Here is a 16422-nt window from a genome sequence, read left to right as displayed (position 1 = left end):
ACCTGTACTGTGGGGTGGTAGGGACACAGGGTCCTCAGTCTCCGATGATATTGATGATGATGATTAAATATTTAAAAATGGAGAGAAATAGAAATATATTTGGACTCTGTAAATTTTTGTTGATGTTGTTGTTGTTGTTGTTGTTGATAGTATTTGCAGAAAAGAACAAAGTATGCGCTGCGAAATTCAATGCAGCCTAACTATACATATGCGCTGCAAAATTGCAGTGCATATGTATAGTTAGGCTGTATTGAATTTTGCAGCGCATACTTTGTTCTTTTCTGCAAATACTATCAACAACAACAACAATAACAACAACAACAACAAATTTACAGAGTCCAAATATATTTTTATTTTTCTCCATTTTTAAATATTTAAGCTTCATCATCATCATCATCATCATCATCATCATCATCATCATCATCAATATCATCGGAGACTGAGGACCCTATGGTAGGGATAGAACATGGGATCTGAGTGCATGCTTTATGTTCACAACATAACAGTGTGTGCATTGCTTCGAGCTTTTAGAATGGAGGCTCCTCATGGTTATGAAAAAAGTCCCCACACCTCACTGTTTCAGACCCCCCGGCCCCAGCATGAATTTAACCCCCAACCTCTCAGCCGTCAATTTTGCTCGGTCCTACACTACAGTGCAATATATACATACGGCAAGCTTCCACGTCCATCCATCGCCACATTGTGGACCAATCCGCAACACCGCCCTCTACATTTTACAAATAAGGTCAACCGGGTTCATGAACCGGGTCACATAACATGGCGGAGAGTGCCCAAGACATACGTGGTCCACCTGTCCGCAACATTCCGGGACCAGGAGGACCGGTGAGTAAGATTATGGCTGCTGAAGATAGAAAATTTCACGTTTTGAAGTTGCTATAGATGTTGATTACTTGTGCACTTATCCCAATGTAAAGCCAGATTCAATATAATGTGACGGGCCCGTGACAAACTTACACATGTCGTGTCGTCGGCATCGTAACTTTCCATCACATGGACATTCACATCACATTCATTGGCGTACCGTACTACCGGTGATAATCGGTCACGCCATGTCCTAACGAATACACGCACAATCTGTTATCAGAGAGTGGAATTGTGTCGACAAGTCAGTCAATTTACACCAAATTAGCCTGGCGGGGTTGACCCTTACAAAATTGATGACTGCTGTGAAGGACGCCACCAAAGGGACCTCCATCATCCGTGTCCACTTGGCCTGGCTAGGTCTATTATATGAACGGTCCTATTAATTACTGCCCGTTGCTGCCCGTCAAGAAATTAACCGTCCAATTATTGTATTCAGTCGATATCTCAATACCAAAGACCACTAATAATTATAGAAAGCTACAAAATAAGAGTCTGTTTTACTCCAAAAGCCCGGGTCCTGGTATGGCAGTGACGGGCGTCGAATACGATCAGCGTCGCCACTTGTTCGAAAATCAACGTTTTTGGGGTCTCGGACGACTATTTTGTTTGGTTTTATAGTGAGTAATGATTTTTGTATGAGATATCAACTGATTACTGTCATTGCAAGGTAAATTTTCTGACAGGCAGTGACGGTTAGTGGTTGGACGTCGACGGGCAGTATATTATAAGTGGTGATGCTACTAGTAATTACTGCCCGTGACTGTCCGTAGCTGCCTGAGGACTACCCAGGAACTGCCCGAGGACTGCCCGAGGAAAAATTAGGCCAAATTTCGCCCATTTTAACACTAAGCCAATAGATTTAATTTATATCATGCCCGGCCGACCCAAAATATCATTGATTTGGCATTAACCTGATGATTTCTCCAGCTGTATTGGAACTCAGAAGACGCCGGACTTGAAGGACGTCGTCAACTTGATAGTGAGATCATACCATTCAGTGCAAGAGGTGGTACGATATCCTAGCCGCGCACGTGCAGCTTGACAGCCTAACACCCCTTGCACTGAATGGTATGATCTCACAATCAAAGCTGGGGACATCTTTCTTGTCGATAATCAAGTGTCCAAACCGGATGCATGTACGATCACATGATTAGCGTTGCTACTTGTTTGAAAATCAGCGTTTTTCTGATCTGGGACTATTTTTTCTTTTGTCTTTACAAAGAGTAGTGGTCTTTGGTATTGAGATGTCAGCTGATTACAGTAATTGGAAGGCTAATTTCCTGACGGGCAGTGACGGGCAGTAATTAGTAGGACCCATTGTGAACTACATACAAACTATATACATATGGTACTATTGAACCATAGTGAGGTACCTCCTTCCCTGCGCAGTCATGTTCAAAAAAACATGCTTGGTCTGTCAGTGGGGTGTCTACAATTACTTGTTTACCCCTGTGCACAGTCCCTCCACCAGAAAATAAAATTTGGTGGAGGGACTGTGCCCTGTGCTTGGTCCAGTCCGTGTGGTTTACTGATGAGTAATAACGATACCATGTGAGGAATACTGGATTGCCATATACCTAGATTCACGTGCCAGTGTAAAGCCATAGGGTATTCAGTAGTCATTAATGATAATAAAGAAATATAAAAAAGTATTATGGAAAATATGAAAATTATTAAAGAAATATGAAAAATATGAAAATTATTATTGTTCTTGTTGTTATTATTTTCATCATTATCATCATCATTATGAAGCACCATAGACAATGTTGAATTCCTACCAAAGTTTGCCAGCCGAGCGAAAAGTATTCTATCTACATACACTCAAAGGTTGCAAGTTGCTCCATCCTCTAATCCGTATAAGTCAACTTCAGTTGCCAAAATTATCACCAAATCAACATTTGAACGGCGAAATTTCAACCTAAGGCAAGCTGTCATTTTCCATATTACAGTATTCCGGTCCATACTTCACCTCATAACTTTCGCAAAACAAGAAAATCGGTGGTTTTCGAGAGGCATTCTGCCATTGTACGTGGTATATTCTTGTGGCACCTCGTCTGAGTACCAACGTCAGTGAGCATTTGAATCTCACCAATCACATAGCCTGTATCCTACGTTCCGGTTTAACGGATACATGGAAGTGCTGTTACCTTGCGCACCAGATTCTGGTAAGTCATGACCATGCTTACGTTGTGTACGATAAGTTTGCAATGAGCTGTGAAAACAGAACTTTTGGGACACACAAACCGTGTGTGTATATGCGTAGGATACAGGCTACGTGATTGGTCAGATTCAAATGTTCGCTGACGTTGGTACTCAGATGAGGTGCCACAAGAATATACCACGTACAATGGCGGAATGCCTCTCGAAAACCACCGAATTTCTTGTTTTGTGAAAGAGTAAGTACACAGTTGTAAGAAAACTACCTGACAAAACACTGTTATCTGACAAAATCCACCCCACTCTGCTGTAACCCTTCTTCTTGGTAGAAAATAATCCCTAAACATAATATTTCAAGGGAGAGGATGATCGCGTGACATCATGACTAAAACATGTCAAAATCTAGAACATTTCACAAAATTGCAAAATACTCGTCAAAAATCAGCAAATAGAATTGACTATGGAAAATCATTCATGGCCTTGACTCGCGCAATGTTTGCAGCCTTTTACAGACACTGACCGTCATCTTAAGGCGTCAGATCTGAGCGCCACGTCTGCCCTGACTCGCTTCTGGTGACACTGTAGTCTGAGTGGGTCAAATAAGTGATATCTTCCGCTTCATGGTGGCGGTAGATTTTCTCGTTGAGAATTCAAAGCCTTCTCTGACTTCTTGTGATCTTGCTGCTGTGTTATCTCCTCTATTGGGTTGTTTGTGGTTGTTTGAAGGCCTCTCTTTATATACTGTTGTAATAGGGCTGTTCACAGTTTATGTCACTGTTCTCTCTTTAATATGCAAAAATAAATATATGTCCGCATTTTTAGATTATGCTTTTGAAAATTGTGCATGCAAAAACGACGAAAACACATCTTAGTAGGTGACTGCTAGTGTAACAATAAATATTTAAAGGCATATTCACGACTCAGAGTACAAGCTGCAAAAACGGCCTTGTATCTAACATTGATAAAATTTGTCCGCATTTCAAGCTGCGTGTCCAATGTCGCGCACGTACAGCTATATTTAGTAACAAACTGTGATCGTGAACAGTGCTATTACAGCGCTGACATCCCTACCAGCACTACACAGCCAAGCCAGGCCCCAGGGCACAGCCCTAGGGCTACAATTATTACAGCTATCTGTAACCCAGAGGAGCCTTCATCGTGAACGGCCTAACCACAAGTGACTGTGCTTCTCAACACTGATCTCATTCAATGAGATGGTACACATCAGTCCTTTTGAATGATTAAAACGCTGTATGCTAGGTCGCATAGATGCCGGTCTCGTTGAATAGGATGGGGTATATTTTCTGGTCTTGTTGATTGAAACATGGTTGATCTAAGTCCTCTTAGCAGTTCTGGTGTACGCTATGCTGCCCCAAGGCGTATGCCAAAACCGAAGAGAGCTCCTTGATTGAGACCTGGCATGTATGTGTCGGTCTCAGTGAATGAGATTAGGTATTTACGCCGGTCTCAGTGAATGAGATATGGTATTGTGCTGGTCTCAGTGAATGAGATATGTTATTGTGCTGGTCTCAGTGAATGAGATATGTTATTGTGCTGGTCTCAGTGAATGAGATATGATATTGTGCTGGTCTCAATGAATGATATGATATTTTAAATTTACAGCCAATGGAGCTTTCAATAGAATGTGTGAAAAAAGTGATTTTTTTACTATTAAATGTAATAATATTATATAGGGCTCAGCCCTTGGTGTCGCGCCAGGGGTTAAGATTGGCAATGTTATTTGTATTGATTCATGATAAAATAGAATTAATTGTCACTTCATATACGTTTGTATGACAACTATGCCCAGTTTCCCTCTGATGAAAGCAGTTCACGTACGTACACGACGTCAAACCCTGCAGCAGTGCGGGTATAGATTTTCTGTAATGTCTAAAAATTTTGGACAAAAATTGGCAATTTTTACCATGGTAACAGCCTATTGTGTTAAACAAGGGACGTATTATGCCATCATTATCATTGCAATGGTAACCTCACTGCCCACCTTCCACTTGCAAGCTGAAAACTATAGCGTTCCGTCTAAAAACTGGCCATTTTTTAATCTAGTTATTGACACAGGGGGCGCTTTTCTAAAATTCAATCCCAGCATTCTTTGCGTATGCCGCCGTTCATATCATATGCACGACAGTTTTCTCCCATTTTCTATTTTTTATGCGTGATATTAACGATATTTTGTATCAGCGACAAGGTGGATAATAACACTAACTGGCTAATAAAAGATATTTTTTATAAATGGCATGTTATAAAATAATAAATTGCACGTTTCATATTTGTTTATTTACGAGTACTCAAAAAAAACATGGCGGCGCCCATGAAAGTAGGGTACACTTCCGGTTAGTCGCATAGTATATTATGAATATGCGCATGCGTAGTCAGTAAGCCGCTGGCGCGACTATTATTGTTTACTTTATGTTTCCTTACTTCGATATGCCATTCAGAGTGTGTATTAATATTTACTGTCCCGAAGCTTATTTAATACAACTACTGTAAAATTTATTTTTTAAAGTCGTTGTTTGGTTTTTCAGCAAATTATCACCAACAATGGAAATTTAGCAAAAACCTTTGCTTTTATTCAAAATACCACGCACACATGGATGCAAAACTAAGTATTCACTTAATACTTTAGCCTTTTGTTTAAACTCAATGAACAGTATTATAACAATGACACTCACAATTAATGCACTTTTCTACATGTTCAATTAACATTATAACAATACATGTAAGTTCATTGCTAATAAACCCAAAACAAATAATGTCCATCTTAAAGATATAAGAATTATTAGATTTGTAAATATTTTGAAAATGGAAAAAAATGAATAGGCAAGATTCAAAGTCATTGATATACAAATTATGACAGTGTAATACTATAGTGAATGCTAAGATCATCAAATATGACAAGCTGAGATTTTTTCTCCCTGACGACATTATAATATTTGTTATTCATGGGAAAAGCTGTCTGTGAATGGAGAATTTTACCATATTTTATGTTTCAGTAAAATTGTAATAGAACTAGAGGATTAACTGCAATTGCAGTTTGGGAAATCTACGAGGAAAAGCAACAAAAATACGCAGTGTAGTGATACATTTCCTTAAGCTGCAGTGGTTTGGCCAAAAGACTCCTTAGGCTACTGGTAATGAGGGTTTTGTCAGGTAGTGGTCTTTATACACACTTGACGCCACTGCATCGGTAGTCGCAGCATTGAGGTTCACGTGTACGGTATGGGTGCTCAGCTACCTCCCACCCTCACAGAGCTGAGAGACACGTGAAAGACGCGTATGTAGAATCCTTTAACGGTCCCTTCCTGCAAACAATGAATGTCACACATCCCTTTCAATGAGACCATCCCGCTAGATCCACAGACTCTAAATGATATCACTGCCAAGAAAAGTTTGAAAGTTTTTCCCAATATTTTTTTCATTTTCTCGTGCGGACATTCATCGTAAATAAATCTTCTACAAAACTGATTAATACGATATTAACATAAAAGAATAACTAGTGTTGACTTGCGGCATAATTGATTTTTAGCCTGCGGTAATAATATTTCAGCAATATCAAGTTTCCATGGTGGACATAATAATTGCAGGAATCATTCTTGGTGCAAGTATGATGCCTTGAAGTAGAGAGTATGAGTATGTATTGTACCCTGGTATTACATCACAGCCTCTTTGAGTTCACTCATTTCACTGTTTACTGGAGAGAGAGGAGTTGGAATGTCACCCTTACAATTCATTTAGGAGGGCTGTTCATGAGGCAGACAGTAGACCTGGAACCTGCAGTACTTGCTGTTTCGTCTTTGAAATTTGAATAAATCACAAACCTGGCATGTTAATCTGTGTTCAGAAGGTCAGAGAATCTTTCGTCAAGTGATAATTTATATATTTTTTTTGCGAAGGGGAAAGAATATTAGTTGTGGCTAGTAGTAGTTGCAACAGTAGTTTACCTACATACGGTTTACAGGGGTTTCCCCTTGCCACCTGTACGTCAATGCAATTATGTTATGAGATGACATAAAGTGTTCTAACAGCGGTTCCCAGAAACCATTCACCTATCCTCCCAAATCTTCACAAATAACACTGTTGCCAGATGTGTACTTTGATCACAGCGAGACCAGAAAGCGCCGCAACCAGAGATGATCAGATGAAACCCTTTAAAGCCCCATGTCAGAAGAGAATGGGGTTGTAACAGATTGTGATAGGGACGGGTTCAGAGCGATTTAAGTAGAATGTCTCATCCCCAAGGATTTGCCATTGCCCTTGAACTCGCTAGCCCCACATGTCTGATACAAACATGGAGGGCATCGCGAAAACACCAACCATCATTACAAGCCAAATTTCATGCTATTTGTTTGCCTGATAACTTGATGCTGCACTTTGAAGACACTTGTAGTAGTCTATGCAAAAGTTGTGAGTCCGTCGCAGTTTTTAAATGCTGTTCACAGGATCTTTCACAATATTAAAGGTACATGTACTTTGAAATGCACCAAGGGACAATGAACGTAGAAACGTTGAGAAAAAAAAAAACATATTTATTCCTATTCTCTGTCCCCAAAGATGTCAAAAGACAAGGCATCAAACTTTCAAACACCACAGTTTGGAAAAAGGTTTAGTTATATTCAATGAGCCCATTCGACATTACGCATACAGGTTCTGCTAACCAGTTTTAACACTCTGCATTTTGACACAGTTTGGAGTACCCGGTAGACTAAGAAACCAGTTTTCATCAAAACAAAAAGTTTAATGGAAAATACGTCAGGTGGTGTGTGGCACTTGAACGGTGTTTCAAACCAAATGCAAGTCCAACCATGCATATGTGACGGTACTGATAAGTACACTGGGTACCTGTCAATCAAATTATTTTGAGACTCTTCCTAGGTGGCTATCCCATAATACTTTGTATATCCCAAGGCAGAGGTGTTCTGGCTCATTCTGTCCGTCTCCTGAGAAGATAGCACTCTGCATTGGTCTCGCTCATTAAGCTGACTTCAAGATCCCACTGGACTTCCACTGCATCTTTTGAACTCAATCGTTTTGTAACAGTGACGGAAATGAGTAACCTCAAACACTGATTAGTCTCCCTGAAACTTCTTTGTTCAAACAGTTTGTTCTTTGTAATATTAATTTTGAACAGTTGATATGAAGTGAAAAGACTATCAGCTATTTTGTCTCATCAGCTGATGGCCTGAGAAGCTTTCAACTTGGGTTTCATCCCAGATTTAGCCTGTTGTGAAAATTGCACAATATCAAAACAATCTACCAACACCAACATGTACCTGATTGGGTGAAAACTTGGGGTATTGTATCCAATGACAATCTTTGTTCCACAATCTTTTGTTCCATAAAACTTTGATTGGTGCTCTCTAGACAGTCAGGCATTGAGCATTGTCTTCAGCTGCAACGAGCAAGGACAATGTACAAGTGACACAATGGCATGAATTCACAGCTCTGGGTACTGCTCTGTTCATGTAAATTCCCTCAAATCTTGATTCCTGCCAATGAATATTCTAATTCCAGGTGATTTTCAACATACATACTGGTCAATGTAGCCATTGCAATGCCATTCCTGAACTTGAGAGTTGAGGGGTATAACCTATGTATAACGTGTAAGGCCTGTCTGAAATCTGAATTTCAGTCGACCATTGCTTCAGAATTTTCAGCTTCTAACTGTCTATGATAAATCATGTGGCAAACATTGCATTTACTTGAGTGATGAAAAGACGAACATACCATATTTTGACACCTGTTTCAATTTACACCTTTTTTCAGCAGGGTCAGCAGACACTCACAGAAGCTGAGAAAAGAGTACTCAAGGAATGTACAAATGAAAGCACTTGGTTCAGAGGTATGAATGTGTATTCAACCTGTTCACACCCATCCTCTATGGAAAGGTCCACAATCCCCATTGATGACAATGCTTTTAGACCAAACCACGGTAGTAACAGGGTTAAAGTACCTGTTTACACTCTTTTGTCGTCTGCAATGTTCTCAGCATAGTTTGAGACTCGATACACACTAATATTATTTTGATACAATAAATGAAAACATTTTGATATTTTCTGTACATAAAAAATAAATGGTGAAATGCAACAAGCGGAAAAGTCAGCACTGACAGGTTTTGCAAAAAAAAACTGTGTTTCTCCCTAATGTCAGCATTAAAAAATTAACAGTAAACAGTAAAGTGGTCACCTAGATGAATTGAAACAAACTAGTATTTTGGTAAATGTCAAACCAGAGAATACAAATCATCTTTGTCAAACCCAAACATCTGCGGTGTATGTCTGCCATTTAGTGATAATTTGCAAAGTCATTATCAGTTTCCATGGTAGTCAGTAATATCTCTCCTAAATCCCAGTTGGGGGAAAAAGCTGTAACAGCAGTTCAATTCCGCTTGCTGTGAGCTACCAACGAACATACTGGTTTAATGTCAACATGAATAGATATTTTGCTTCTGGTTCTCAAATTTGGCAAAAAGATTTTTTTTTTTCAGTTCCTTTTGTCACCTTAAACCTCTTGGTGTGATGTAAATTATAAATTCACTGACTACAGAATATTTTAACTCCATTTTTGGCATTTAACCTGTTCACCCCTATTCCCAGTGAACAAGTCCACAATCACAGTTGATAACAATGGGTAGGGACAAACCATGTTACTGAAAAGTTTTTAAAGGGCCAGTAGCTGTAACTGTTGATGATTTTTTTTCACTATTTTTGTTTTTTTGTCAATGGCAAGTTCTTGTTCTACTCCCCAAAGCATGTTGATTTACACATTATTTTCCTTTTCAATATAACATCCAGATGTGTAAATGTACTGTTTTCGTTTACATTTAAATTTTCGTCCAGACCAGAAATCACCTGAGATCAATAACTACAACAATGCAGTCTACACATGTACAGGCTGAGTTGACAAGCTGAATACTGTATATCTCAACATGGTGGGGATCTCTAAATGATGTTGGTAATGACTTGAAATGATCGAAGGTTTGTTTTCCTCACCTCAAGGTTAATTGTTTCTTGCAAATTTTTATTTGATATAAACTCAACATAATGATGATTGTTTGTTTGTTACTTCTTCAGCTATACCATTGGGAGGGGTTGGTGCCGGCTTAGCTTACTATCTTGTTAAACTAGGTAAGGAAATAAGTTAATAGAAACCACCCACCATTGACCGTCCTGTCATTTGATTCTGCCTAGTCTGTTTATGCAAGAAAAAAACTTCAACTCAAATGAACAAATACTAATGAGGGACGGCTTCAACCCAGATCCTGCCCAGTTCATATTTCACCATCAGGCTGAGATGGTTAACACAAGCAAGCAAGCACTGGCAACATGTCCCGTATTTTGCTTTCTTAACAGTGGCTTGAGCATTTCAATGCCCCTGGAAAAATAGATACTGTAAATATGATTTTCATGGACGTAGTCTGCAATTGCGCTAAGTAGATGAGAGTACGCATAGGTTTTGGCTCAACACTGCTTTTTACTCTCCCAGAAGATGAGGAAGCGATAGGCCTGGCAAAATGAGGGTTACCAATGGTTGTGTCTTATATAAAGTAGATCAAAGTCAGACATTACATGAAGTCAACTAATACCAGTACTGTCAGTTGAAGATAAAAACCAAGCTTTTGTTACGCAACTTTCCAAGCCTAACTACTTGCTTCTTGTCTGCAAATATCAAAAGTACCTTGGTAGGTAGGGTACAGAAATTAATTTAATTTGCATTTCCATGATTTCTACTGTACCACAGGAAAATTGACAGCATCTCCAAAGTATGGAGCTGTGCCAAAAATGGCCTGTAAGTATCAAAACCAATATGAAGATAACTGGTATTGTATATTTCCATCTGAAGTGAAAATTATTTGCACTGCATATTTCCATTGACATGAAATCTATCTTTCTGATTTTGTTGACCAAAAACTCAAATTTGCTGACTTGAGAGCGTGTCTACCATTGCCAGTGTAAGACAACATTTTGCTGTTAAAGTTGAACCCTTACTTCTGCATGTCGGATCCGCACCAAAGTATTTCTGATGATGAATGAGATAAAGTTGTTCACATCATAAGATAGTGTGTGTTAAAGGTATACAGTCACCTGTAATCTAAATATGCCCATATATGGTCAAAGGGGCATACCTTGGCATTCAAAATGCCCATGTTAGGGCACTCTTTTTTTAAAAAGTGGCCACCCGCTTAAAATCTGTGATTGGTTAGATTTTCTCTTTCCATGTTAACTGTGGCAAAATTGGAACAGGTGACAGTATACCTTTAACTCTTTGAGTGCCAAAGTCAAATTTTGTTGCCTTTATAAAATATACCCCATTCAATGTAGCTCAGAGTTTCATCAAAATTTTGATAAAAAAATGTTATCAATGGAATGTTATGTCCATTTTTTCAAAAATAATAAAAAAAATTACAGAAAGTTCATACAAATAGGTGAAGTGTTGCAGTAAAATTTTGGTGGGAAAAAATTACAGTTTTCAAAGGGTTAATTTTCATGTCAACTCTAATTCCAGTTTGTCACGTTTTATTTTCTCTCTTCTCAACTTCTCTGCCAGATGCTGCCTTCTTTGGATACATCATTGGTAAAATTTCATACCTGAATGTGTGTCGAGCCAAGATCATGGCACTTGAGAATTCTCCCATGGCAGAGGCCATGAGAAAGAAAATGAGACCCATTCCGTAAGTTGAAAAATTAGCTCTAGGAGACCAGAAAACAAAAATTTAACCTAAAGGAAAACAAAGAGTTGCCAAAAGTGATTTATACGATCATAATGAATGTGTATGCTTTCACAAATTTAGCGTTGACATGAACACACAGTGCAAGTCAGCCACTATTGTTCCTAATACCAGCAGTGTCAATAAACTACTTTTGTCAATTCTTGAACACGGCCAACAAAAAACAGAAATTATTACTGCAATTTTCATTATGTATGTATAATTTTCATTATGTATGACCAAAGTATTTGTACCACATCAAAATATAAAAATTTCTACAAAGATTTCATGAAAAGAGGGAAACTTAAGTATTCTCTAGCATTTTAACAGTAAAAGTGAACGTTCTCTAACCCATTTACCCCCATTTCTCTATATAGAGGATCACATTTCCTATGAAAACAGCAAGGATTAGACCAAACTATGGTAGTGAAAGGGTTAAACAGGAACTTCCCCTATAAAAGCCAGATTATCGTAAATCAATGCAAATGTAAAAAAGCCACGCTACTGATTGGACGCGTCGTGTTTGGTCCCAGAATCCCACAATTTTGCCATGTTTCAGGCGTTCATCGTCATTGAATCGTGCATATGATGTCTGTGAATATATAGTGACTAAACTTGAGTCGAAAATAAACTGAAAAAATGTTCCGTTTTTTGTCGGAGAATGCATATGATTCAAAATGTGTTTCATGTACGACCATTTGACCCCTCTTTGCATATGTCACGAAAGTGCCCCATCATGACTATTCAAATTTATCATACGTTCAAAGCGATGCTCTGAGAATTCAAACACCCCCACCCAGTGTATGCAAATGGCTGCGTCATCAGTAATCTCCCTATTGTGCGTCCACTGTCCTGTACTTCCTGTTTAAGTAAAAGACTTGTCTGTGAAATATATAGCCATGAAAGCAGCAAAAGTCACAAGTTTTACTGTTTTTATCTGGTTTCAACTTCTGAGATGATGTTGCTGAAAATAGTGGCCTGCCATGTCACATGTACACACAAAGGAAACATACAACAATGACAAATTACCTGTAAGTTATTGATACTGAAAGATATTATTTCAAATTCAAATTCAGTTATTTCCTGTTGTGCCAATTAACCAAGCAAAGAAGTCTGATCAAAACTGCTTATTTTTGTACCTCACCTCTGTACATGAAAGGTGGTTCAATAACTGAACTACATGTACATGGAGGTTGGCATAATTTTGACTACAACCCTCCACATAGCCGAATTTCAGTGAAACGCACAATACACACATGCTCTATGTACACAAAGTCCATCAAAGCAATGAATAAATGGCCAAAGAATTGCACGTCAGTGCTTTGTGATTTTATGTAGCTTCCAAGACAGTTTGAATGATGTGTCCAAACTAGTTTCAGAAGGTTTGCACAAATCATCCATCATTCAGCTATCATGACTGTATGGTGTTTATTTCATGGAAAGCGTTTTACCTAGTGTCTGTTATTTGATATTTTGTGCTTTAAGAATGAGAGAAGATTCCATGCACCGCGATGAAATGCCTGAGTATTCATCTGTTGGTGCAGCGCGGTTTCAACAACGAGACATTGGTGACATCGCCATGTCTAGCCCAGACACGTACACGAGTATGGACATTGACCCAACAAAACAGGTGGAAGCAAGGCAGGATGACACAGTGTCAGGTAAGGGGCTAGACCAGTCATCTCAAGTATATTTGTACCACTAAGGTGTTCACACTCCTGTAAAGTCCTTGAATTTCAAAGGATTTGGAAAAAAGTCCTGGCAAATGCTGGAATCGTGAGTGACTTTTGAGTCAGTCAAGCTTATTTGCCAGCTACATGGAGTTAATGCAGCTATTTTTATTACTGCTTTGCTCGACATTATATGTATTTTTGCTGCATGAGGCATGGCAAAGCAATCATGCTAGGGCACACAAGAAATTCTGTTGTGGTTCCTGGAACAGTTACTTATGTATTCACACCTTGATTACCGCTGACGTGTACGTTAAATAGCTTTATATCCATGCAGAAGTTCCCAACACCTCCTTTTACAGGTAGTAGGCACCTTGCAACAGAAAGTTGAAATTTTTGGCTGAAGCTGTCCGCAAGGAAACTTTAAACCAATCTCTTTTGTAATCAAGTGTCAAAATCAGAGTTAGAACTGTAAAATTTTGGTGCAAGAGAAACAAATTACCTAAAACCTGAATGTAGAAATCAAAATGGCCACTATTCCCATGTTAACTTTATTTCCATGGGGAAAGAGTAAAGTTTGGATTTTTTGCCAATGATAAACATCATTTGCTCCACAAGTTTGAAAATAAGTTCACATAAAAAGTTGACAAGCAAAGTAATGTGACATGTTGAGAGTCCAAGTATCTGTCCCTTAGGACTACTGGTATTCTACCTCAAAGGCTGGTGCAAATACCAGCAGCAAATACAAGTGAAACTTACTTGGATTTCACCGACTATACTGCCCTCTCTTACAGCCTTTGCCCCGCTGAGTCCTCCTGAAGACGATACCAAGAAAACAGTCACGTACGACGAGCTACGGAAAAAACACAGAAGCGAACAGCGGCACATGGTGTCACCTGGGTACGTGCCGCCTCCGAGTCACGCCCCTCGGTCCAGTACAGGCATGCCAACTCAGCCAGTGTCACCCAGTGAGCAGGACAGGCAGAGGCACTTTGGTCAAAAATTTAATCCAGATGCGCACTTCGGTAAAAGTGTGTCAAGAGGTGAGCAAAGGGCTTTGTTAGATGAATATTTACTGTGACAATAAGGAACTGGATTTTGTGTGTGAGAGTTGTAGAAGATAGAGATGGAGAGAGAGAGAGAGAGACAGAGAGAGCAAGCAAGCACGCGAGCAAATTCCATGATGTTTATGTTGTTCATGTCACTTTTTATCATTCTGTGTTACAGGGCAAACTGTAAACAAGTATGGAGATGTTGTAGACGACATTGAATGAATCACAAGGAATATGTTGAAAGTTATCGTACTATGGCAGCTGCTAAGAAAGACAGCAAACATTGAAAGGAGAGAAAAAAACTAAAGACTTTGTCGATGAAAGAGTTGATCAGTTTTCATTCATGTGTTACTATCAGAGGATGTGTGCAATGGGCGTAATGAGTTTACATAAATGTAAATTTGCCGATGGGGGGGGGGGGCATACTGAAGATGGAAAAATGTTCTTTCTGTTGGATTTTTGCTGCGAGTGCCATTTTGATCTCAAGGAAATAAGAAGTTGTTGCCTCGTCTAGTCGTTAACATGGATAATATGGACAGGCAATTAAAATGAAGTTTGTGTTTTTTCTGTCTAAGGTGTGACTGATGATCCAGTTTGAAAAAAAGATTGAAATATTATTTTGTGTAAATTACTAGTATTTAAAGAATTGCCATTTGTCCCATGAGAAAGTCTTTCTATTATGTAATGGATATGATTTTTGATGAAAAAACATTAAAATGTAAATACTATTAAAAACAAGTGTGATACTGTATGACCTTTGGAATGTGTGACAAGGTTCTAGTCTTGCATGCATGGAAGCAATGTGACTCAAAATGGCCTGCACAAGATATAACTGTATTTCTTCGTAGTAAACATGTATTTTTATACTCCAAGTGACAAGGTTTTGCTTTTAACTCAATAGCTAATTGCTGCCGACTTAGTCACTCAGACACACTGCATGTCTCTCATGACAAATAAATGACCCATAGTGGAGTTACACAAGAATGTCAACTTCCTCTGTGTGTGAATGGAATAGAGCTACGCCTACAGATCAGAAAACTGGCAGTTTCCTTCTGTCAAGCTCACGTGTACACGGCTCACGTAACAGGTCAGGCAGATTTCGTAACCTCGGATTGAATGTACACGGCTCATGTAACAGGTCAGGCAGATTTCGTTACCTTGAATTGAATGTCCAACGATTCCGAACCTCAATGTGGTTTTGTAATGTGCACATTTTCCAGAAATTATTCAATCAGTTGCTTTTATGGAATATGTGAAAAGTTCATGAGCTGATCCTAGCCCTACTAAGATCTGTTCAAACAGTGACAATAATTGGTGTTCTTATTTTAAAAAGAATATTCATCACAATATTATATATCACAAGAATATTCATCTGCCTGAATTCATTGCTTTAGGCAAAAAATGTCAGGGCAGTGATACGTAAATTCATTAGCAGGTCCATAATTGTAACATTAAATTATGGCATCTGTAGTCATGCAATGGTATTTAAGAATATTTTTCTACATTTTGTTCAAAGTATCTTTTTAATGTTGCCTTGTAACACTAGCAATACTAGTGTGTTGAAGTGACAAAGTCAGCAGCAATTAGTTATCAAGGTTAAGGTGAAATCACCTGGATCCCTTGCTAGGGATAACCTCAGGTTGTCACAAGACATGTAGGACATCTTATTTGCTCTTATTATATCTTTTTATTATCTCTTATAATTTGACCTTTCATTATTTACTCTTCTTTTAGCATGTCCAGTTTTGAACCAGTTTCATTTCTTTCAAATTTGTTTTCGCTTCTTTTGTTTGTAGTGGTTGGAATGGTAACTATATGTTCCAAATTTACTTTCAGTGTAACGACTAATAACGACCAGCCTGAACCGCAGGCAGCACCATAGTGCTATTATCTATGGCGCTGCCTGTGGCCTGAACAGCCTGTCAATATGACAGCT

The 16422-nt window shown here is 38.7% G+C and overlaps 1 protein-coding gene across 2 annotated transcripts; it reads left to right on the top strand.

The window, feature by feature from the left end:
- Nucleotides 1–738: 738 nt before the first annotated feature.
- On the top strand, nucleotides 739–15224 carry LOC139131684 (OCIA domain-containing protein 1-like). 2 transcript variants are annotated; one of them, XM_070697853.1, is made up of 8 exons: nucleotides 739–843; nucleotides 8824–8899; nucleotides 10131–10184; nucleotides 10798–10845; nucleotides 11605–11728; nucleotides 13250–13425; nucleotides 14229–14477; nucleotides 14662–15224. In XM_070697853.1, the coding sequence occupies exons 1-8, from the start codon at nucleotides 778–780 to the stop codon at nucleotides 14706–14708; spliced, it is 840 nt and encodes a 279-aa protein (XP_070553954.1). In that variant the 5' UTR covers nucleotides 739–777; the 3' UTR covers nucleotides 14709–15224. The 2 variants fall into 2 exon arrangements, with proteins under 2 accessions (XP_070553954.1, XP_070553955.1); XM_070697854.1 differs by having other exon boundaries at nucleotides 740–843; nucleotides 8827–8899.
- Nucleotides 15225–16422: the final 1198 nt, after the last annotated feature.

Source organism: Ptychodera flava, chromosome 4 (assembly GCF_041260155.1).
Source record: "Ptychodera flava strain L36383 chromosome 4, AS_Pfla_20210202, whole genome shotgun sequence".
Lineage (NCBI taxonomy): Eukaryota > Metazoa > Hemichordata > Enteropneusta > Ptychoderidae > Ptychodera > Ptychodera flava.
Note: the sequence above shows the minus strand (reverse complement) of the source record. Positions and strands in the feature narration are given on the sequence as shown.